We start from the raw sequence: 24,700 nt of genomic DNA on the forward strand, positions 1-24,700 counted from the left end.
TGGATGTATCACATTTTGTATTTCTTTATTAATACTGTAATTGCTTAGTGTTTATTTTTGTATTCTGAAGTGCTTACAATTGTGTAATTTTGTATTTGAATTTGAATTTCATTATATATACTGTAAATTTGTTTTTACATTTGTATGTGCGTGAATTTTGGCACTGACTGTGGGATTAGTGACCATTGTTTGTTGGTTTGTGTTGTTTACTGTGCTGCAGCATACTTGTTATAGGTTGCTCGAGTGGACTTCTAATTCGTCCATGACTTCCTTGGGAAAGGACCCCAGCATCCTGTGTCAGAGTTGTAGGGTTCAACGTTGTTTAAGAAGTTGTACCTGGCCTATAAGGGGTCTAACAAGTGCCTTACTAGGACTTTGATGGCTGTCTCCTCTACACACTTTCTGAACAAGTGTTTTAGTTTTGTCTTCACAGCCACTCTTGATGACTGTCTTCTATGCTTTGTCTTGTAACAACAACAAACAGTTCTATGGTATAATGATAAAACTCACTGTAGTGAGTAGAACAGCTCTTCTTCTTTTTGGCCTTTTTGAAATACTCAGTTATCCAGCTAACACATATGCTGTAGTAGTTTATGCCATAAAAAAGTACAATAAGGATTTGGGCGTAAGGAACAAAATTTAACTTCACATTGTATTTTTAAAATGTCAGTAATTTTAAAATGAAATTTAATATGAAATTAGAATTAACATACTCATTCTTTCCCTTTAGACTGAAAAGGAATAAGGCTGAGTATGCATGTCAAACTTGCAACGGATAGTACATCAAGTTTACCTAATAGATGCCCTCTAGTATTGGATATGGAGACCAGGAATGAAGACCGGCCATTGTTTCTAGATGGCTTGTCCAATTTATAGTCAGATGATAAAATGCTGGATTGTATCAACATTGATTTAGAGTAGAAAGTATATATTGCTTTATGCAGATAAGGTAGGTTTTAATAAAAATTTTATTCGGTAATGCTTTATTAAAAATTTTTTGAAATACAAAATATAAACATTTAATAAAAACTCATTAATTTAACATAGCTTGAATCTGTCATTTTATTTTTATACAAAATACCATATGTGCTGGCATATAAGGCTACTCTGTGTATAAGATGACCCCCCATTTTTCATGTAAAAATGTAGGTTTTGAAGTATGTTCGCTGTATAAGACGACCCCCAATTTATCCAAATAAATAACACTATCAGCTGATGTAAGTTAGTTGGTAGATAAATAAGATCAATAATTATTGAAATTAATATACCAAAAATGTGTAAAATCAGTATCTTCAAGATTTTAAAATGTTTGGCAAAGCTCACCATTATGAAGAACTTTTGTTTTCCCGTGGGAAAAATATATGGTAAACATCACAACAAATGCTCAATGCCTATGACGTCACTATTAGCGGAGATATACCCGTTGGAAGTAGATCCGCATGAATGTATTTCTTTAAAATTGGAAAGGACCCCAATATTAAAGATAACTGGGAAACTATCGATATCACAAAGCCCTTTAGTTTGATTATAAAATACTACCAAGGAAATATTGGCCCTTAGTGAACAACAAGGCTCGTAATTCAAGCAGTTGGGGAACTACAAACATGGCTGTGTTTCATAAACAAAGTTAGTCTACCCCAATTTACCCTTTCGGTAACTTCAAAGTATCTATCAATGTTAAAAGGGATTGTAGAATAAGTATCAATAACAAAATTGTCTAAAGGTAGTAAAAAAGTGACAGCTTGCTCATCCTAACATCTAATTATGGTTCTTACTGCTATTACAGTTGTTTTGTTTACAGTACTTGAATATTGACACAACTATCAACATTTCAAAGGTTAGCCTATCATTAAAAATCTCAGCAGGATTTAAGGTTTGCTTTTTATACTCGGTGTATAAGATGACCCCCCATTTTGGGTTAGGTTTTTAAGGTTAAAAAAGGTTGCCTTATACGCCAGCATATACGTTATATATATTTAATAACTCATTAATTTAACATAGCATATTCATGTGCATTGAATATCAGACCTGTCAGTCCACTTGCAGAAACAAAAGATGATCAGGTGGCTCAGGTAGGCTGGTACTCACTTTGATGGTCCCTTAGATCTCACTTTGTGTAGTCTGGTCCAACCTTGAAATAGTTGTTGGTTTAGGGGTGCAACTGGGTTTAAGTAATGGGCTCTCACTGAGAAAATAACTGGGAACAACTAGCTCAGGTTTGGCAACGTGTTCCAGGTCATTTGTCATCCTTGAAGAAATGCATTCCTCTCAGGCATCTCCACAGATGCTCTCTTACAATCTCGTATTTCAGAGACCAGCGGGTTCGAAAACAAAAACAAGCAATTGGGCTGTAATGGCTAATGAGAGGTGACAAACAAAGGAGGGGGGAGCAGAACAAAACCAAAAAGTGACCTTAATATTAATTTATTTACAATAAGTAATAAACATATTTACAAGTGAGCACAGGTTATGGGTGGCAAAAACACAAAATGATCAATTAACAAAAATAATATTTAAAACCAGTCAAAGCATCAATAAACAAATCCACACTGCAATAACAAGGCCATAAAAATTATAAAATCATACAGATATACAAAGAATAAATAATAATAATGACAAAATAGGCAGCATAACAACAATAATCTGTAAAGCCAACAGAAACAAAAACAGGCAGCATAATACATAATTAAAATAACACTGAAGCAGCATAATGATGATACATAGAGCAAACGGGAACACTTCCTCAAACAATGAGAGCCACGATCCAATACCGGATGACTTCGACAGAGTCGACACAACCATCTCGTCCTGGAAACAGTATGGACATCCTCCTCCAACGCCAGACAGTCATGACAGAGTTGATAAAACAACCATCTCGTCCTCAAATACTCTCTGCTGCTCTGAACCAGACTGGTTGTTCCCCCCTCCAGAACCTGACTTTCAGGTACGAATCCCTGCTGCTGCTACCCCAACTGCTGACTCCCAGGTAAGCATACGGGCTGCTGCTACCCAACTGCTGACTCCTCGCTGCTGCGAACCTGACTAACGCTGTCAAGCACCCCACGACAGACGTCAACTCCTTACACAAAGGAAAAAACAGAAAAAGGTAAGGAGGCAACAACCCACCAAGGGGAACAATTGGTAAACAATTGTTCCTCACACCTCCCTACCTAACAAAAAAAATTTTTACAAAAAGGAATTTTTTTTTTTTTTTACAACCACAAAAATGCTCCCCCCGATGCTGCCACATCCCCGCCAGCCAAAACAGAACCAACCCTGCCTAAAGTCGCCAATGTTACGATCTCATCTTTCCAAGACCAGCAGGTTCTAAAAAACAAGCAATTGGGCTGTAATGACTGACGAAAGGTGACAACCAAAGGAGGGAGGAGCAAAGCAAAACCAAAAAGTGACCTTAATATTAATTTATTTACGATAAGTAATATACATATTTACAAGTGAGCACAGGTTCTGGGTGGCAAAAACACAAAATGATCAATTAACAAAAATAATATTTAAAACCAGTCAAAGTATCAGTAAACAAATCCACACTGCAATAACAAGGACATTGAAAAATCATAAAATCATAAAGATGTACAAAGAATAAACAATAATAATGACAAAATAGGCAGCATAACAACAATAACAATCTGTAAAGTAAACAGAAACAAAAATAGGCAGCATAATACATAGTTAAATTAACACTGAAGCGACATAATGATGATACATAGAGTAAACGGGAACACTTCCTCAAACAATGAGAGCCACGATCCAATACCGGATGACTTCGACAGAGCTGACACAACAACCGTCTCGTCCTTAGAAACAGCATGGACATCATCCTCCAACACCGGATGATCAAGACAAACTCCACCTCGTCCTCAAATACTCTCCGCTGCTCTGCTGCCAAGACTCTGACACTCTGCCGCTCTGAACCAGACTGGTCGTTCCCTCCTCCAGAACCTGACTTCCAGGTACAAATAACTGCTGCTGCTACCCCAACTGCTGACTCCCAGGTAGGCATACGAGCTGCTGCTACCCAACTGCTGACTCCTCGCTGTTGCGAACCCGACTAACACTGTCAAGCACTCCATGACAGATGTCAACTCCTAACACAAAGGAAAAAACAGAAAAGGTAAGGAGGCAACAACCCACCATTGTTCCTCACACACTCCCTTTGACAACACTGGTTGGCCTCAAGCATCCCATCCTCTCACGTCATGCCTTTGAGCTAAAAGTGAACCTTTGCTTGGTGTCTGGTTGATGGAAATATCCTGAGCTGCTTTGAGCACTTCACCTCTGGAGGTGCTTCTGTTCTCAGGTGCATCAGGAAGGGGTGGGGTGCACATCTGGGAAATCTCTACTTTAGGTGTGTTGACAGAATGTCCTTCATGTATACATGAAAATCTTGGGAATGTTTGCAGCTCAGCTGCCAGGGTCAGTTAGGCATGACATGTTGGTCCCTAATTTCTTGTGTGGGAAAATGAAGGCTTTTTGAGCCTTGGTGTTCTGCTTTCCTGTTCCAGACCCCCAGACTGTTTTTGAAAATACCTCCAGCAGCACCTAGGATAATCTTGGTATCTTTGCCTTCCTCTTGTCCGTCTAATTCTCTATATGATAACCAAGTTTTTGTCACTCCAGGTCTCGGTTAACTCTAGTAGCTCCACGTTGGCTAAATGCTGAATGGTATCCTTGAGCTGCTAGCTTTTGTGGTTGAGGCTCAAGGAAAATCCTTTTAAGCCCACTCTTCTCTGCTAACCACATGTTTTGAGGCACCCTCAACTATTATATATCAGGGAGTGGACCATCTCTGATTGATGATGCAGCAGATCTCTTACTTACTCATCCACCTGTGTAGACAAGCATTCTCTTAGTCCATGCAATAAAGCCTATTCCTCTGCCTTCAGCCGGGTCTTCCAGCTGAAGGACATAGACCTCTTTTTCCTCAGAGTTATTTTGTTCATGCTCATTTGAATTTTTGAATAGCCTTACCCACCTAGTTAGCTTCAGCATCCACAGTGGAATGTGCCTCATGTTCTGCATCTCAACTTAGGCACTGTGTGGTTATTGAGAAAGACCTTGGATTGAGATTTCACCTTGACTTGTTCTGTTAGCCTTAGTCGCATCGCGGCATGCTAAGTTGGCTCTAGGAAGGCTTGGGATTCCCCTTTTTCTCGTCCATGAACTTGTGGTGGAAACTCATGGCTCATCAGTTTCTGACAAGAGAAAACATGCTTTTGTGCCAACGTGAGCCTTGCAGCACTGTCTTTCTTCCCACACACCTGCCTACCTCTAATTAACCTCCTTATTACTAAATTTCAACAGCTGTTTCATGTATCCAGCTCACACTGAGGAATATCCTGAATGAATGGTTCTGGTTTATATATTTAGAAAAAATACAAATTACTTAAAGCGTTGGTATATTTTGCTTAAAGAAAGTATTTGTTTACTACAAATACAGTACAGGCGGTCCCAGGTTGACGGCGGGCTTGGTTAACGGCGATCCATTTTTATGGTGCTTGTCTAGCGACGAAAATCACCAATTTCTGCCTATCGGTGCCAAGAATTGGGTATTGGCACTGAAACATACCTAACAGAGACGCCGATAACCGAAAATCTGTGTTTGTTGGCGCTGATAAGCCCCAAAAATGCCCCAAAATCACAGAAAATCACTGATTTTCGGTTATTGCGATTTTCGGTTATCATCACACCCTCAGAAAGGAACCTCCCCACTGATAACCAGGGACTGCCTGTACTGTAATCATAATTAGCTTTATTTGTGTGCAAACAGTTCTTTAGGGTCATCAACTTGTTAAATCCAGAAAGACAAATACCTTACTGTGTGGGGTTGTAATCTGAGATGCTATTCCAGGTCTCATTAACACACCTTAGTCCAGTTACTATTGATCCATTGATAGTGTGCTCCCAGATTGTATGCCTCTCCTGCTCAACATTGTTCATGTTCTGCTTGCTCTTCCACTGGCTCTCTTTTGTAGATTAAGCTTGTGGGTTACATTGCAGCCATATTTATGTTTCCTTTAATGTTGCCTCTCCTCTCATAGACTTGTAGTTTCTTTTGGCTGCTGCTAGTCCACCTCCTGAAATCCCAGCTGGACCATCCACAAATTTGGTTACCGCTAAGATTCCAACCGTGCCCCTGAACCTCTCTCTTTTTATCAGCCTCTTACTTGGCGCTTCAGCACAGTCTTACACCTTTCAGTATCAGCAGTCCTACTCCAACTAGAAGCCTCATGGTAGCCAGAGGGATATTTGTACTCTCCTCACAAATGTCAAGCTGCCTCAAAGTCCCAAATCACATTTTTGCCCTAGTGACTGTGGCTTGGTGTAGTATAAGTCACTTATCTGAGTAGGTAGAAGATAGTGTTTTGTCCTTATCAATTGCTCACCTATAGCGGTGCTAACCTTCAGAGGGTTTGTTGGGTTTAGGAAGATATGGGATGATACTTTTAGGTTCTCAACATTTTTAAAGATCAATGTTCAGAAGATGAACCCTATTTATATGGAACAAGCCCACAAGAGCCATCGCCTTGAAATTCTAGCTTCCGAAGAATATGGTATTCACAGGAAAGCAGTAACAGAAGGTATTAGGAAATACGGGAAATAGAGATCAGTTACTAAATTAAGAAAAATAAATGAACAAATGAATGAATGAACAAGTAAATAAAAATGTAAGTAATTTATTAAAATGCAAGGAGAATTGATGTAGGGTAGTAATGCACTGCATTTCACTCAACTTTTGAGGTTCCAATTGCACACCATCTCAGGGAGGCTGGACTGTGGAACAAAGGACCTCTGGAACTGAGAAGTTTGACAGTGAGACACATTTACTGCATATTGGTGCTGCTGTTCAGCAGATCTGGTCCTGCCTCAGGAAAAGAGTATCTTGGAACAGTTGATGAATGTGAAAGATATCTTGTTAAAATACAGCTTATTAAAATTGACAAAAAAGAGGCCACCACTGACTCAATCCTTCACTCTCAAGTCCCACCCATTCAACCTGAAGATTTTTGTCCTAGTTGAGATGGTTTCCTCCTTGTCAGAGAAGAGAGCCACTGAAGGAGCACTGCTGGAGATATATGGGTGCTCCTGTCATCTCTTCCTCATACAGGCGTTCTGGGAGGTTAGAGACTGATTGTAGACCATCCATCTCAAATAAGTTTCTTCATCTGATGCCTTTTCGGGCAGATACTGAGGAGTAAGAAGATCAATGTGCAAGGGAGTGTTCTTTGGCTCTGCAGACCTGAGGGGTGATCACTTTCAAGTCTCTGTTCCTCCTCTCTCAAGGGAAGGTCCTTCAATTTGTGTGGTTAATGTGAGATGCAATTCTAGCACTTCTCATTTGAACCTAAAACAGCTCCGTGGGAGTGGCACCTGTCGCTTCTTGGGCATGTTTGGCCCTTTATCAACAGTGTTACTTGGATGACTAACTTGGCCTCTTCCAAGGAGTTGGAGAGTCATGTGGAAATCTTCCTGGCATTGTGTCTGTCTTTTTGCTTACATGTCAACTTTAGGGAGTCACACCTATCCCCTTTTGAATGATGTACCTTAGCAAGAGGACTGACACTGTCCAAGAGTTAGGTTGGCCCTCAGAAGACAGGATCCACCATCTCCAGCACATCATTCAGGATTTCCTGTGTTATCCTCTTCCAACAGACAAGTCATGGCAAGTTCTGACAGTTCATCTGCTGGGTCTGGAGAACTGAGGGTCTCACAGTCTGTTCCAGATCCACTCCCTCCAACTTCATCTGTCATTTTGTTGCAAGGCAGCTACAGTGTTACAGTATATCCAAATTCCCCATAAAGAGGTAGTCCCATTATTGCACCTCACGTATTGCACTGTAGGCATTAATAAAAGGTGTTTACAGTGTCCCTTCTGTGCATATCTGTGTATATCTGTACATACTTTTTAAGCTTTTAGTTTAACCCCCCTTTTTTTTTTGCTTCCTTTTTTCCATCATGCTGTGCAACCTCTTTGACCCCTGATCCCAATTCCTTGATGAGGTAGGGCCATGGGGATCCGCTGCAGGGACTAAGCATTATTTGGTCTTACTGTTTATGCTTTGGGTTCAACTAAATGTTAGAACCTTTACCCCTTTCTTTTCTCCTCTTATGAATTTTCCTGTCTCCCTCTTCCTCTTTTGTTGACCTGTAAATGGCATTGATTATGGTAATGACTGTACTTTGAACATGATGCCATGGTGCCCTTATCTAGAGTATGTAATAAAGCGGTGATTTAGCATCCTGCTACTTAGTGGAGCCACCTATCCCTACTCTTTATTATTACCTACCTTGATCTACACTTCTGAACTTTGCCACACTTTTCAGAGGTTGACAAGTTGGTACTTCTTTGGCATCATATTTGAAACAAGCTAAGTGGTGGGATACACTGCAAGGGTCCTACTCACTGTGAGGATGCAGATGTAGAGTGCTGTGCTGCTTAATAATAAATGCTTAGAGAGATCAGACCTCAAAGGAACTTGAACTATGGGTGAGGGGTGATCTTTAGACTTGCATGAATTCACAGAAAGTGAAATCCTAGAAATGAGCTCATCAATAGTGTGAAAGATATAAAATATATCAGCATGATCATTTTGACATCTGAGGACCCAAATATGCCATCCCATGTTACATTTGAAAATGAGAGAGCTAGAGTAAGGCCCCTCCACCACCTATACAGTATTTTAACTGCTTCAAGTCTGGCCACTTATCAGGAGTGTGGAAAAATTCTAAAGTTGTAATAATTGCTCAGCCCCCGAACATGATTTATGCTCTTCTGCTCCAAAGTGTATTAACCATGACTTATACTATAAATCCAATGATAAAAAAATGTAAAGAATTTAAATTTGAGCAAGCAGTAACAATAAAGTAAAGGCTGAACACATCTGCATTGGTCATGCAAGAAAGATGAATGGAACGACCTAAGAACTGTGCAAGAGTTTTAAATCCTTTACCTCTCACACAAGGGGTCCAGTCAATGCATTAGCATCCTCCCTTGTAAGCATGTGCTCCATCTCCAGTGGTAGGGGCCCAGCTGTCAAGGCAAGAGCTCACTCCTCAAAAGAAGGTAAGCTGCCTCCTAAGGTAAATACATCACCATCTCCTTTAATACATCCACCACCATAGTTAGAATTTCTGCTTGAAAAAATGAAATATCAAAAAAAGTATCAGAGAAAGTAAGAACTCCATCATCCTCCCCTCCATCTCTCCCCAGAATTGAAAATAAAAATCATGATACCCCTGAGCCTAACAAGAATTGTGCGGGTGCAAAGGAGTTTAGTGTCTTGAATATAAAAAGCATAACAGCATCCTCATTAAGAAATAAATAGAATAACGGTAAATAATAAACAGAAGGCACTAATAGAAAGGCACAGGTCTTTAGGCCAGCCACAGATTCAACATCCCAAAGTAACATAACCAGCAAGGAAAAGAACTAAAAAAAAATATATATATATAAAAATGATACAGTGGAGTACACATGGTGCTGTTTCTAGTGCTGAACAAATAAACACACTAATCAGGGATTTGTATGGAAAGATATGTCTCCAAGAAACAAATATCGTAGACACATTGCAGTGGTAGAAATTATAATTGTAATGTTTACAGATCTTCCCCACAACCAGGAGTAAGGGTTTAAGGAGGCACACAGGTTTCATGATCCATAAATCAGTAAAATGTAACTAAACAAAGTTCTTCAGGTTTGTTCTGTACAAGTTCGTATTGATAAAAAGACACACTATATTCTCTGTAACTGCAACCTAGATTGACCTCTTTGATATGCCCAGAAATGACAGTCAGTTAGATATCTCTGATCTTCAACACCTAACTGGTTGGTTATCATTCCCATTCTTATTAATGGGTAATTTTAATGCAAAACCTACTCTCTCGGGAGGTAACGTATGTGGTAGATGGGGTAACATTACTGATCAGCTGCATGACAATAATGATGTAGTTTATTGAACTCTGGATCACTGACAAGATATGATGTATACCAAAATTCCTCTTCTGCTATAGATTTAACTATATGCTCCTTGGCTTTTACACTAGAATACGTGTGGTCAGTCAGTAAGCACCTATATGGCAGAGACCATTGGGCCAGACACATGCAATATATTCATAAAATACTCCATCCCCAAATCTCCCATAGTGGAAAGTAGATGAAGCAGACTGAAGTTCATATGAAGTGTAACACACATTGAAAAGAATTCCAAGGACTTCCCTTCTATTCAAGCCTATCAGGACTTTACTGACGTAGTACTTGATAGTTCAGATACAGTCACCCCCCAGTATTTGCGGGGGATACATACCACACTAAACAGGCAAATACCAAAACCCCCTCGAAAAATGCTTATAACTGCCTGTTTTAATAGTTCAAACACCAAATGTATACCTTAAACTATCATCCTACACTGAATACAGGCAGTCCCCGGTTATCGGTGAGGGTTCTGTTCCGATGGCATGATGATAAGCGAAAATTGCTGATAAGCGAAAATCGATGATAACCGAAAATCAGCGCCTCTGTTAGGTATTTATCAGCGCTGATAAGCGGAAATTGGCGCTGAAAATCGCTGATTTTCATCGCTAGACAATTGCCAGAAAACCAGATCGCTGATAACCAGGGCCTGCTTGTTTACCTTAAACTATCACCTAAAAAACTTTAATATCAAGTCATCTTACAACCAAAAATATATAGCATACAGCTAAGTGTGAGACTATTCAAGTTAACCTTTTATCTAGGAACATCCATTTTCTCTCATACAGTATTGAAGCAGTCCCGTTTTCTCTTTATGGTACATAGGGGAAACAGTGGGAATTCACAAGTGGAGTTAAATACTGTACAGTACCTAAATATTTAATATGCATTAAAAAAAAATACAATCTATCAGTATTTTGCTGTTTACATTATTACTGTATTAATATTTGAAAATTTGTAAATAATTTTTTTATCATAAGAAAATTAGTAAATAACTTTTTATCATAAGAAATGTATTTAGTCACGAAAATAACATGAAAATACAGTAATTAGTGAATATTTCTCAACAAAAAAATCTGCAAATTACCAAATTTTTCACGAATAATTCAGGGATAAGTGCCACAGAAAAACTGCGAATAGGTGAGGCCTCAAATCCCGAACCGCGAATAGGTGGGGGTCGACTGTACATGTATAACCCACAGCTGCAGGTTTTCCACAGCGTCCTGCTGTTCGTTGGTGGAACCTGAAATGTACAGTTGCTAGGAAAGGCACCAGAAAATGCATTCACAGACATTTAAGATCACCAGGTTGGTCGCGAGTTCGAATCTCCGACCGGCAAGTGAAGAACAAGAGGAATTTGTTTCTGGTGATAGAAATTAATTTCTTGCTATAATGTGGTTCGGATTCCACAATAAGCTGTAGGTCCCGTTGCTAGGTAACCAATTGTTTCTTAGCCACGTAAAAATAAATCTAATCCTTCGGGCTAGCCCTAGGAGAGCTGTTAATCAGCTCAGTTGTCTGGTTAAACTAAGATATACTTAGGGAAATAAGTAGCATATGCCAGAGCTTGTGAAAAGCAGAAAAGAAAGCTAAGAGACTATAATGGATAAATTATAGCTTGGAGATCTCAGAAAAACTTCATCTAGCCAAATCTGAAATAAGATCAGGAAATTGCATGGCCAGTTCCTTCTAGATCCACTGCTTATCTTACAGGTTAAGATTGGATACTGTATACGGTATACTGTATCTGTTCCTAAAGAAGTGGCAGAGATGTTTGGGAACCATTTTGCCATTGTATCAAGTGCAACGCAGTACTCTCCCTGAGCTTCAGCAAATTTGAAATTCTCCATTAGTAGTTCAAATTCAGTCTAATAATACAATGGCTTTCAATACTCCTTCGTCATGTACAAGATGCTGAATGTTTTAGCCAATTCTTCAACAACATCCCCTGGGGAGAATGATATTAGGTATGAAATGTTAAAGCATCTTTCAGAGATCACAAAGGTCTTCATCTTGGATATCCTGAATGATCTTTGGAAATTCCACACTACCCCAGTGTCTTGCAAGACATCAGCTGTAGCCCTTGGTCAAGCCAAGCAAGAACCCACAGCCAACTCATAGTAACAGGTCTACAGCACTTACAAGCTATGCATGTAAGCTATCTGCAAGAACCGTGAATAATGGATTGGTCCGGTGCGTGAAACAAAAAAATTTATCCAATAGGCAACTTTCATTCAGAAAGAGTAGAAGTACTTTATACCCACTATTAATGTTTTCTATGGAGATCCAAAGTGCTCTGAGTTGCTGGAATCATCTTTGATATGGAGAAAGCATATGATATCACTTGAAGGAATTGTAACTTGAATCAGTAGCTTCTTAGGGCATTGGAGGTAATATGTACTATGTCTGAAGGATTTTTTTTATCAGATCACTATCAAAAAATCTGCATAGGAATCCTATTTTCCTCTTCCTATGTACAGGAGGAACATGTCTCGCAAGGTAGTGTGCTTAATGTTGCCCTATTTGTGGTAGCAGTCAATAGTTTAATGGACCACCTTGCAACTGGGGTTCAAGGTTCATTATTTGTAGATGACCTTGCTATCTATTGCAGCAGGTCTACTGCTGCAGAAGCATGCAGGAAGGTTCAGACTGCAATAAATGCAGCCTCAAAATGCGGCAGATGTTAGAGGGTGTAAGTTTTCGTTTAAAAAACATGAGCCATCAGATTCACACGAACTAGGAAGAGAGAGGAGATACCAACCTGTTCTTAAAAGACAACATTATACCACATGAACTTGAATTTCTAGGTAAGAAGCTTACCTTTGGCACTTGTATGAACATCCTCACCAACAAGGTTAGTCACTGAATATATTGAAGGTATGAATGACCTCACCAGCAAGATTAGTCACTGAATATATTGAAGGTAGCATCACATTTTGGTTGTGGTGCAGACCAAAAACTCTGCTTAGGCTTTATATATATCTTTATGTTGAAGCAAGTTGGACATAACTTGGGACTATAGATATTTACAGGGGCATACAACACTTTCTGTGACCAGTAATTATGTGGATTTGGATTTTGCCCCCGCTCCTTTCAGCCATCAGGGAGGAATTAAGCATAGGTTAGTTCCTAAAATCCTGAATTTCTAAAAGCAGTCCAAATTGTAAATAACTGCATGTGAAAAAACCCAGAAGATTGAACAGCAAATAAACTTTACTACCCTACCCTGGAAATGAAACTTGAAGAAATATTGCCATACTGAAGACACCATTAGTACAGGTTTCATACCCCAAATCTACACTCTGGTACCAAATACCTGTTTGAATATGCCCAGTGGTTGGAGTGAAGAAGCACAGTTCCAGTGAAGTAATAAAAGGTGAATTTCACCAACATTCTTTCTGGAAGTGAGGGCAAAGCATATATATTGATGGCTCAAAGTTGGAAGATGGAGTTGGCTGTGCAGGTGTAGCAGGAGATGCTGTTATCAAGAGGAAATTACCATCTTCCTGCTTCATATTCATAACTAAATTATATGCCATACTTGAAACTATTAAATATGTTTTTAATATAGAAAAGTTTTATTATATGTTCTGACTCCAGTAGTGTTTTATCTCTTCAAAACAATGATGCTCTTTCACCACTTTGAACAAAAAGTGCAAGATTGGCTGACCCTCCTATCATAAGCATATTAGGGTGAGCTTTTGTCGGGTACCTGCTCATGTGGGTATAGACAGAAATGAGAAAGCAGATAAGCAGTTAAAAGAGGCAATGGGATTACAGAATCAGTCACTTATAAACCTTCCACACTGAGATTTTAGAGAAATTATCCATTTTTATAAATGTAAGTGGACAGTGAGCTAGGATAGCATAAAATATAATCTCAAGTTGAATGTCACTCAACCTTCCAATAAGAGACAGCAGTCTTCAGATCATCCAGATTGGATGAAGAAATATTGTAATAGGGCTGCATACAGGACATTTGCATGCCATCATAGGTATTTGATGCAAAGTGGGGAAGGGAGCAATACCTGTTGATAAGTTTTAACTGTAAAGTTTTAACTGTAAAGCACCTTCTAATTGACTGCCCACTTTTTACCCAAGAGAGAGGAGCTACCTCACTATATGGCAGGTCCATGAGTTAGGTACAGTAAACCCCCTGTATTCGCGTTCTCATGATTCGTGGACTCACGCATTCGCGGGTTTCTCTGTGGAACATATCTAACCCATTCGCGGTATTTTTCACTGAGAAATATTCACTGATTACTGTATTTTCATATAATTTTCATGAATAAATGCACTTTTTGTGATAAAACTATTAAAATACTCAGGTATAAGCATTTTTAAAGGGTTTTTCTTGTGTTTAAACTATCAAAATGGGCAGTTCTAAGCGTTTTTAGCTGGGTTTTAAGTATTCGCCAATTTTAGCTATTCGCGGGGGGTGTGTGTGGTACGCATCCCCCGCAAATACGGGGGGTTCACTGTACAGTACTTGATAATAACTGTGATGTAAATAGATTAATGTTGTTGTTAAGGAAAATAAAGTTTTATTAGTACAGTTTTTTTACCAGATTTTAATTTGGTTGTTTTTACATCCATTATATATGTTCAAGTTTTTTTTATTTATTGTTCTGCAATTTACAATCTTAGATTGTAAGTACTGTTTGGCTTTAGTTGCTCGAGTGCTTTGGCATGTTTGCCAATTTCTATAAATCAATCAAGCAGTTACAACTTCTCTAAATATTACTTCTTAGTGGAACTGTTGGGATTTTCTCCCATTTTCACAATTGGATTCTTGTACTTCACCACCTCTATTTTCAGGATTCCCATATCTTGCTATTTAACCACTCCAGCTCCTCTTTTCTCTGTCTTTAGCACTGGGTGGCCAAAATTGCTCCAGTGCTTAGCTTGACTGCATAAATTTAATAAAAATCACAGATCCAGCATCATGAGAGTTCTTCATTGGAGGGGTGGGTAGAGCTCTCGGCTAGCACGCTTTTGGCCCAGCGTTCGACTCTCTGACCAGCCAGTGAAGAATTAGAGGAATTTATTTCTGGTGATAGAAATTAATTTCTTGTCATAATGTTGTTCGGATTCCACAATAAGCTGTAGGTCCCATTGCTAGGCAACCAGTTGGTTCGTAGCCATGTAAAATAAATCTAATCCTTTGGGCCAGCCCTAGGAGAGTTGTTAATCAGCTCAGTGGTCTGGTTAAACTAATATATACAGGTACTTTACTTAATTTAACCAGCATCATGAGGACCAACCTTGAGGACCTGATTGGTGATAAGATATCTGTAAAAGGTGCTTCTCTGGTTCTGCTGGACCCTGACCTGTGAATGTTTTTAGATACCCTGACTTCAAGGCAAATGTGTGTGGTTGCCCAAGGATCAGCAGAAGCATATCAGCATCTTGGAATTGCAAACCATCTTCCTCAGCCTCCAGGCATTCACAGTTGCCTTTACAGATTGGTGTGTTGGGTTCACATCAACAGCTTGACTACTGTTGCTTATTTGTGGAATCACAGAGAGAGACAGTGGAGTTTCTTTGTCTGTTGTCAATAGATAAATCCTTTTGGGCAGAAAAGCATGTAGTTATATTATGCTGCAATTCATCCCAGGACACAAAAATTTGTTGGTAGATGCTCTCAAGCGATAGCTGTCAGACCCTTCCCTTTATCCCCTCTCTTAGGTATCTGCAGTGCCTACTGACAGGAGTGGAAAATTACCTTGCTGGTTCTGTTTGCCACATTGTTGAATGCCAGTTAAGAACAATTTTGTTCAAAGCCAAACATAGTGGTTGTAATACTGTAAATCTTGACCTTGGAGGACTTTGGGCTCCAGGTCTTCTTGATTTACTACTGATGAACTTCAAGAAGCTGTCTCTTTTCGCTATTAAAAGTTACAGGATAGTTCTCTCACAAGTACTCTTTCACTACAATATATATGATATGATATTAGGAGTAATGGGTATATTTCAGACATTTCTTCATTGTTGTCAGGTCTTTGGTTAAACCTCTCAGTTAGGATTTAACTCTGTTTTTGCTCAGCCTCACTAGACCCCATTATGAACTTTGTCTGATACTTCTTACTTTGCTTGGCATGAATATGTGGCTTGTGCTGCTGCTTGTCTCCTATTGAAGCTTGGAATGTAGCAGGAGGGAGCTGATGCAAATGCAAACTTGTTGCTGATGCTGCAGACTTGAGACTGAGAAGGGCTTAATTAGTTGACTAGGAGAATAGAAAAAGCACACACCAAAAGTACAGAGCATGTGTGACAGGAGTTAGCGAAGGATCAAGCAGCAAAACTTGTCCAAGTAAAGAAGGCATAGCAGCTGGGAACCAGGAGTAGGTTATCTAGAACTATCCCAAAAATTTGAGATGCTTTGATTGGTTAACAGACACAACCTGAACTACCAAAGATTTAAGAGACTGTAGACTCATATGCCAACCTACCTCAACCAATTGATCATCTTTCTTTTGCAAGTGCATTAACACATTTGGAATGAACATACAATGCGTGGTTAGGCTATGTTAAGGTAATGGGTTTTTGATGAAAGAAAAATAACTTTTGTGAGGAAAGGAGATTAACTAAAATTGTTAGTGTAGTATATAAATGAATGACTTTCATCCCATAGCCAGTGCACACATTCAGTTGAACACTATGGTTCTGACTTACCAAATTTGCTTCGCTGGATTTATTCTTGTCATAACAGGTTTTTATCTTGGGCAGATGTCTATTCTGAAAAGAATTCAGATACATTTTGAGAGTTAAGATTCTGATGAAAATTCAAAATATTATTAGACTTTATTTTGTGGTTAAGTAAAAATAAGAAATGGTCAGTAATTTAGTATTTTCTCCTTAATTGTAATTTAATATTGACTTTTTTTTCAGGAAAACAAAGATGTATATATAGAAAATTACTGCCATGAGATAATGGAAGCAGAGTCAAAGAATTTTGAAATTTATATGGTGTTGGAAATGGAAAGTGACCAAAACTTTAATTTGCACCTTTAAAATAAACCCATATATGACCTGTGGTTTTGAAATACTAATCTGGAGTGAAATTTTACAAAGTAAATGAAGTAATTATACACATATTTAATAAATGTTCTTGTACATTTTATATTATACCATTTGTTGTTTTATGCTATTTAAAATGTTACAAGGGAAGGGTCAAACTGAAAAATTGCCTGCAAAAATGAAGAAATGTTCCATTTGTGAAAGGGAGTTCATTCTGGAAAGTAGCCTGAAAATACATATTTTGAAGCATGATGAAGTGGATGTTTGTGAATGTTCAAAGTGTGGTGAAAAGTTTTCAAGTAAATCACTGTTGGAAAATCACATGAACAAACATGCCTCAGGCATTTCATATGAATGCTCAGTATGTGGAATGGTACACAAGGGAGATAAAGATTTCAGACTACATTTGGAGACACATGTTAATGAAATTGGTGTAGGAAATGCTCCTTTTTATTATCAGTCATCAAAAATAGGAAAGCATGGAGGTTCCAGAAGTCGTACTGGTGTTTCATTAATCAAGAATTTTAAATGTGATACCTGCTCATCAGTATTCAAGACAAAGGCAAGTTTACTGAAACACATGAAACAGCACACTGTCCCGAGGACACCAACAAGGTGTATTCGATGTCGGCATGTCTTTCCATCTGAGGAGCTGCTCAGGGAGCATGTGAACAAGGAGTTCCATAAATGTGAAGTATGTGATATATCCTTTTCCTTATGTGGCGATTTGAAATTCCACTCAAAAATCCATGCAAATCCAGAAATATTTGAATGTGATATTTGTGGGAAAGCAATCTCTAGCAAGAGCAATTTAGTAAAACATAAAATGATACATTCTGATGGGCAGTGTTGCCTTTTGTGCAGCCAGAAAGTTAAGAATGCTGATGCCTTAAAAATTCACATGCGCAAAGTCCATTCAGAGGGGCAACAACATCCATGCACTGTTTGTGGTAAGGTATATGACAAGCATTACATCAAGGCCCATCTGCAAACTCATTCCAAGAAAAGTCAGACTTATGACTGTCATATGTGTGGAATGAGCTTCAAACATCAGAATTATTTAACACTCCATATGAAGCGACACACTCACCCAAAGCAGTTGGACTGTGATATCTGTGGAAAAGAATTTTCCCTGAGAAGAAATCTACTCAAACATAAAAATATTCACACTGGTGAAAGTGAATGTTCCTATTGTGCAAAGAGGCTACGGAATAAGCGCTGCTTGAAACAACACATTCGAGAAAAGCATCTGCATGAGTTTATTAGCAATAAAGCCCAGTGTGATATCTGTGGCAATATGTATCATAAACAGTATCTTAAAACTCACATTGATATTCATTTGGGAAAGAAAGATTATTGTTGCAATAACTGTGGAAAAACTTTTGCTTCGTCATTATACCTTAGACAGCATGTGAAAACTCATACTGGTGAGAAAAAGTACAAATGTGACCTGTGTGGTAAAATGTTAGGTTCGAGGGGAAGCCTGAAATTCCATTACAAAATTCACCAAGGAGAAAAACCTTACAAATGCAATTTGTGTCCACTTGCATTCATCCAACATTTTAAGTTGAAGGAACACATGCGAGTTCATCGCTCAGATAAACCTTACTCCTGTGAGCTATGTGGAAAGAAATTTGCTCACAAGAAAAATATTAAACCCCACTACAGTACTCATTCACAAGAGGAACTGCAGGGCTTGGAACCAGGTGTACTGAAGTCTATTGCAAAAAATTTTGAGTGTAAATTCTGTGGAAAAACTTTTTATCAGAGTTCATTGTTAACCAACCACATGAGACTCCATACAGGTGAAAAGCCATTTGTTTGCTCTCTTTGTGGGAAATCATTTCACAGGGTTGCATTACTCAATATTCATTTGAAAATCCATAATGAAAATAAGAAACCTTACCAGTGTGACACATGTAACAAACGCTTCCGGCTACGGAAAACAGTTAACACACACATGATTATGCATAATGAGGAAATGGCACACCTGTGTTCTGTTTGTGGAATGTTTTTTGGTGCAAAGAACAAACTAGAAGAACACCTGAAATCACATTCTCAGAGTTTGCAGCCTGGACAGTCTCCAGAAAACTTTGTTTGTGAAGTATGTGGACAAATATTCACTCACAAAAATGACTATGAGTTGCATTACAAGTCCTGTTCACATCAGGTTATAGTGTGTTCCCAGACTGATATTGGGGAAATTTATGACTCAAGTCATTTTGGGGGTTCTGTCCCAGATATAAATTATGTAACACAAGAAGTTTCAGAGCTTAATAAGAATAAAGACTTGGTGTGTAATGGGCCATCAATTGAATGTTCAAACAGTACATCTTTAGAAATAGATGTTCAACCAGCTAGAGCTCAGGTTATTTTTAGGTTACAGGAAGATTCGGAGAGTGTAACAGATGGTATTTTAGTCAATAAAATGGATCATTCATACTAATTTGTGCATATGCTGTAATAATATATTAGATTTTATACTGACTGTAACATATAATCAATATATTACCAAAACAGTGTATTGGTATACTGAGATGCAGTTTATTTTTCATTCCATGTAAATCCTGAATCGCAAGAGTTGCATGATATTTTGCAAATCATGCTGAAGTGTAGGCCACATTTTTGTGTATACAGTATGACTATTGTTAGTCTGTGGTGAAGATTGCAATTATTGTAATAAAAGTTTAGCGGACAGTGATCATTATGTACAAGTTCACTATGTTGTATGTATAGTAGGGGTACTCTTGTCCCTGTTTCAGCAGTGTCAATGATTTTGTTACAGCTGTATGTAAGCTACTTATCACTTACACTTTTTCTCAGAATTCATAAGTAATTCCATTACTTGGAGTTTGTTGCATTCCTTTTTTGGATCAACTGCACATCAGTGCAAAATACCCGTTCCTATATTCCTGGTGTCAGCATCTCCACCTGACTGAATGATGTTTCTTTTCAAATTTTAGTTTAATAAATGTAATAACATCATAGTACTGTATAGTACACACCCAATTCCTGTCTGCACAATTTTGTGGGAGTGCAAACTCTTGATGCATAATAGGGTAGCATAAAGATATTAAAATTACAAATGGATAAGTTAGGTCTCAATGAGTACATTATGAAAAATATAATTTTTCCTACTCTTGTGAGTTTAGGGTGCAATTGTTGGGGTAAATATTGTAAATATTTAGGGATAAGTCTTTTAACATATCAAAAGAAAGGTTCCTGTGTATAGGCTGTGAGGTCAAAATACTGTCTTTACAGTAAAATTAGTATTTATACAAGGCTGTTAATCATAAAAGTTCTTTAACTGTGAGAAACACAATCCAGGCGCATGAAGCAAAACATTTAAAATGAAACAGTTTAAGCTCACATGCTTAGCCCATTAGTGGATCCTCATGGATATGCTATTGGTATTCTGTGCTGACCTCCATCTGGAGAGAAAGGAGAAAAGAGAAGGGCACTAGAGTTGATGGTTAATGGGTTTGTACAAAATAAGTTTTATTATTAAAACATAGTTTGTTAGTACAAAGCCAATAATCATAAAAATGGCTTGAATCACCATACAGGAGGGAAGGACAAAGCAGGTGAGGTATAGAAAAGTCTTAGCTGTCCAGGAGAAAAGCAGGTTAATGGTGACATATAAGATGGGTGTACATAGTGTTATATGACAACACTTGGCTGCCAGACATCTTTAGTATAGCAAGCAGTAGGTAACTTTGGCACCTCCGGGTTTTATGGTAAAGTATTTACCCAGGAGCATCTTCACAGTTATCCAGCTGGCCATGTGATACGAGAGCAATGAGGTTTTAATCCCAGTAATTCAGTGTTCACCATATGTATCAAAAGGTAGTGGGTTCATGAACTGAATCTCTGATGTGAAAACTGGCAAATCTTGAGGTCTTAACTTCAAAAGCTTTCAACTTTGGTACCCTGTAACGAGTTTATTATTAAGAAACTGAAATGGTGGTTGGCTCCTAATCAAGTGGTACATGAATGTCACTCAAGACTCTTCTTGGTAAGACTTCATCTTGCCTGCCAAAAATTCTTATTTCTTTCCAGGGTCCGGGGTTAGATGGAAGCATTATGATAAACTCTTTCGGGTAATTTTCATTCACTTTGACAAATCTTAACTGGTAGTGGCATGAATTTTTGTTGTTGAAAGTAATTGTTATTGTTATGACAGTTCTCCAATTTGAGTTTTCTGTAAAAGTAAACTATTGAGGTGGCTTTGTTTGTCCATCCTCAGTTTTTTGTGACACCTCAGATCTTAAAAATTACTGAGGCTAGAGGGCTGCAAATTGATATGTTGATCATCCACGCTGCATTCATCAAACATACCAAATTGCAGCCCTCTAGCCTCAGTAGTTTTTATCTTATTTAAGGTTAAGGTTAGCCAAGGATCGTGTGTCTGACAGTGCTTTCTGGAGGTGTGACACACCTTTACTTGACTGCATCTGGGGAGTAACTGAGAGTTTCATACAACATTATACATTGTACCGAAAACTCAATTGTGCCAAAGAAACTTCGGCTCATTTTGTACTTGTTTTATATTACTCAGTCATTGGTATACAGCATGTGAGGATAATTACCCTGGACAGGACTGCTGTGCCACAGCATCAACTGGGCTTCAACTCGGACCCAGCCAAGGAATACTTTACTCATTTTATTTGCCATGATGGTACATCCATCAGAAGATATCCATTCATTATGATCTCGTCAGATACCACTGAAAGTGCTGACATAGTGCACTAGTTGCCAATTAGTTTGCCAGTTATTAGCCAGGATCCAATTATGTAAGAACTAATGCAGTTTGCCAGGTTTCTTTGGTCAAGAAATTAAAGAGGAAAATGATCTCTTGTACGTGAATGAATACCATCGTATTTAATTTCGTAAACGGAGTCCTAGGAAATTATGTGAAAATTTAGGTCACTAAAATATTATTTTCCAATTCAATTCCTGAGACTGAGGAGTGAGTAAACAATGTGGAATGTAAGACTTTTTTAAAGATTCCACTTCATAGAGAATACTGTGGCTGTCTTATGCAAAATTTAAAGATTGGCTCTCCAGAGGTTGGGAAGGAGTTTTAACTATGCACCAGATTTCAAGGCTCATCAACTAGACCTACAGTTTGAGCAGGACAAAGAAATGCAAGAACTCCAAAGTGGAAAGGAAGAGTCACTACTCTAAATCATTTACCCATCTTCCAGAACTAATCAGTGTGGGCTTCTGCAGAGATCCAGAAGGGCAATGGAAACATGAAATTGACTCAAGTTTTCAGGTACTGTACTGTTAGGTACTGTACTATAGAATGGCCACCTAATGCCATTTTTTTTTTTTTTTGCTGACCAACTAGCTAGTCAAGTTCTGAAATGTTGGAGTGGAGGAAGTGGGCATGAATAACAAAGGGGCAATAAAGCAACTTTACGAGACTCGCTAGACTTCTATGGCTGGATTTTTGTTTCCCAACTGGAGGGTATAAGCCAGTATAGAAATCAAATGCAAATACACTGCATCAATTCAAGTTTTTCATTATGGAGAAAATAGCTTATGTTGGATTAAGTCAAAAGAGAGCATTTTGCGTTGTATTTCAATGTTTTTAAGTATAGTACAGTATACCTCTTCCAGATCCCTCCATGTGCTTAGGTTCATGTGGGGTGAGCAGATTTGGTTGTGAGAACTATTTTGGCCTTTAAAATCACTAGATACTGACATTGGGGATAATGCCAGTCCCAGTCCAAAACCCATTCTGCAAAATCTGCATTTGTGGTTCAAGGGTACAGGACAAACTTTTTGCCTTCCAGACTGCAACAAAAGGGTAAAGTAGGGATTATCAAAGTTTTAAAAACCTGGACTTTTGGTAAATTAAAAACAGAAGCTTTAATCAGACTTTAAGACAATCACAAACTTCTTGGAACTATCAAACAGGTTCCTGTGACAAGATCCTCCAGTGGAGATCTGCCAGCTCTCTCTTGAAAAACTCGTTCCAGAAGAGACTCAGAATGAAGATTAGATGCAAATGATGGAGATACCAACCTGTTAAAAGCAAAATGTTCTCAAATGGAAGGACTTCAGACTTTATTGGGCAGAGCATCAGTATTTCTTCTTCCTCCAGAAATTCTCAAAAATGCTTAAACAATGATAAGCAGCCCAGTTAGAGGTGCAGTGAACACTAATAACATGAGGCATCACATTCTTGAAGCTCATGGTGTTCAAATGTTGTTTCCAGAAAATGGTGCAGTGATCAGGATTCCATTCCCACAGAGATGGGCCATCCTATGGGCCAGCGAGCAAGATTATTTATATATGAAGCAGCCAAACTTCCTTCCAGATGGTCATCAGGTCAACTCTTCTCTCCACAGCTGCAAGTATCATCAGATGGTTCAACTATTTTTCTCACCCCTTTCAGACCTTTGTTCCTTTGTCTTGGTATGTACAAGAAAAATTATGTTCCTATGAAGTAACCAGAAACACTTCTGGTGGAACTAGCAGACCTAACCAGATCAGTAAATCAGCACATGCATGAGAGAAAAGTACTGTACAACATGAGCACATGGAGAAACAGTTGGAGCATATATAGAACTGAGGAAAGCAGATGTGAGGGCATGGAGAAGGAACTAAGTTTATATTGCAAGCAAACGGTACTCCTTATTTCAGAACCGAGTGGTGTGTCTTCAGCAAGATGACCACCACATCTGGATGCTGTATTTCTAGCTTCTTGCCATTCAGTCTTGCAACAGGAGTTATAACATGATTATAATACCAGATTTAAAATTTTTTAAGAGGTAACTCAGTTTCAGGATCCAAATTGTACAAGTATCCCTCAGTAACATGTTGAAGACTGATGTGGTGAATATGACTGATGTACATTTCCCTGTTTAGGTCAATGAGGGTGCTGACCAACATAACTCTTAAATAATAAAGTAGTGTACATACCTGTAAATCTTGCTGAGCAATTAATGAAAGCATCTTCCTGAATGATCCAAACTTGTGAAGCCACATCTTTCCACCAGTATTTTCAAAACCTCCAAACACCGTAGTAAGTCTTTATATCTGGGAGTTATCCAGCAAGCCCTGCAACACATTCAGTTTTTAAAAATTGCTACAAACAAAATCTGAGATACTTGAAAAATCTAGACTAGATAAATACCAAGAAAAATATGGCTAAGGGAACAATGGTTTGGTTCAAACCAACAGAACTTCCAGTTCATGAAGTTGAAGACACCACCATTTCTTTATTTTGTTGTTCTACTTAAAGAAGTTTGCTCCATGATGAAGGTCAACTTTTGGATCGAAACACATACCTAAGAGCTTTATCAAGGCACAGACCAACTCCAATGTACTTTTGGATTCACTGTTAAGGTCAAGTCAAGCTATAGGCACCCCATATAGGTTGATGGCAATTTCTAATCACAATGCACACACAGCCATCAGAAAGTTCAAACCTTGCGTTCCAAGCCCAACACTTTCATTTATAATAACAGTTGGTCTGAGTGTACTACTTGAGACATTTATTATCAAGTACCATTCATAAAATTAAAATGGCAATAAAAGCAAGCAATAAGCTTGAGCCTATGGTTTTTATGTATGTTTGAACATTATTCAATTGTTTTCAGAATGTCTGATATTACAAACTATAGATATATGAGTTCTCTTACTGTGATTGCCAGTTGTGTGTGACAAAATGAAAAAATC

The 24,700-nt window shown here is 38.3% G+C and overlaps 1 protein-coding gene and 1 long non-coding RNA gene across 5 annotated transcripts in view; one reads left to right on the forward strand and one right to left on the reverse strand.

The window, feature by feature from the left end:
- LOC136841761 (zinc finger protein 665-like) overlaps positions 1-19,995 on the forward strand; it is a 248,156-nt gene extending 228,161 nt beyond the window's left edge. For all 4 annotated transcript variants that reach the window (XM_067109030.1, XM_067109033.1, XM_067109031.1 and 1 more), the window contains 2 exons: positions 731-949; positions 16,880-19,995. In XM_067109030.1, the coding sequence (XP_066965131.1) occupies positions 17,094-19,454 (2,361 nt within the window). In that variant the 5' untranslated portion in view covers positions 731-949; positions 16,880-17,093 and the 3' untranslated portion in view covers positions 19,455-19,995. The remainder of the gene's footprint in view (positions 1-730; positions 950-16,879) is intronic.
- LOC136841763 (uncharacterized) lies at positions 2,950-24,080 on the reverse strand. The gene is made up of 3 exons (XR_010854079.1): positions 23,942-24,080; positions 16,664-16,726; positions 2,950-3,079 (listed from the first exon to the last, which is right to left on the reverse strand). It is a non-coding gene; the product is annotated as an uncharacterized lncRNA (long non-coding RNA).
- Positions 24,081-24,700: the final 620 nt, after the last annotated feature.

Source organism: Macrobrachium rosenbergii, chromosome 9, assembly GCF_040412425.1.
Source record: "Macrobrachium rosenbergii isolate ZJJX-2024 chromosome 9, ASM4041242v1, whole genome shotgun sequence".
NCBI classification, from domain to species: domain Eukaryota; kingdom Metazoa; phylum Arthropoda; class Malacostraca; order Decapoda; family Palaemonidae; genus Macrobrachium; species Macrobrachium rosenbergii.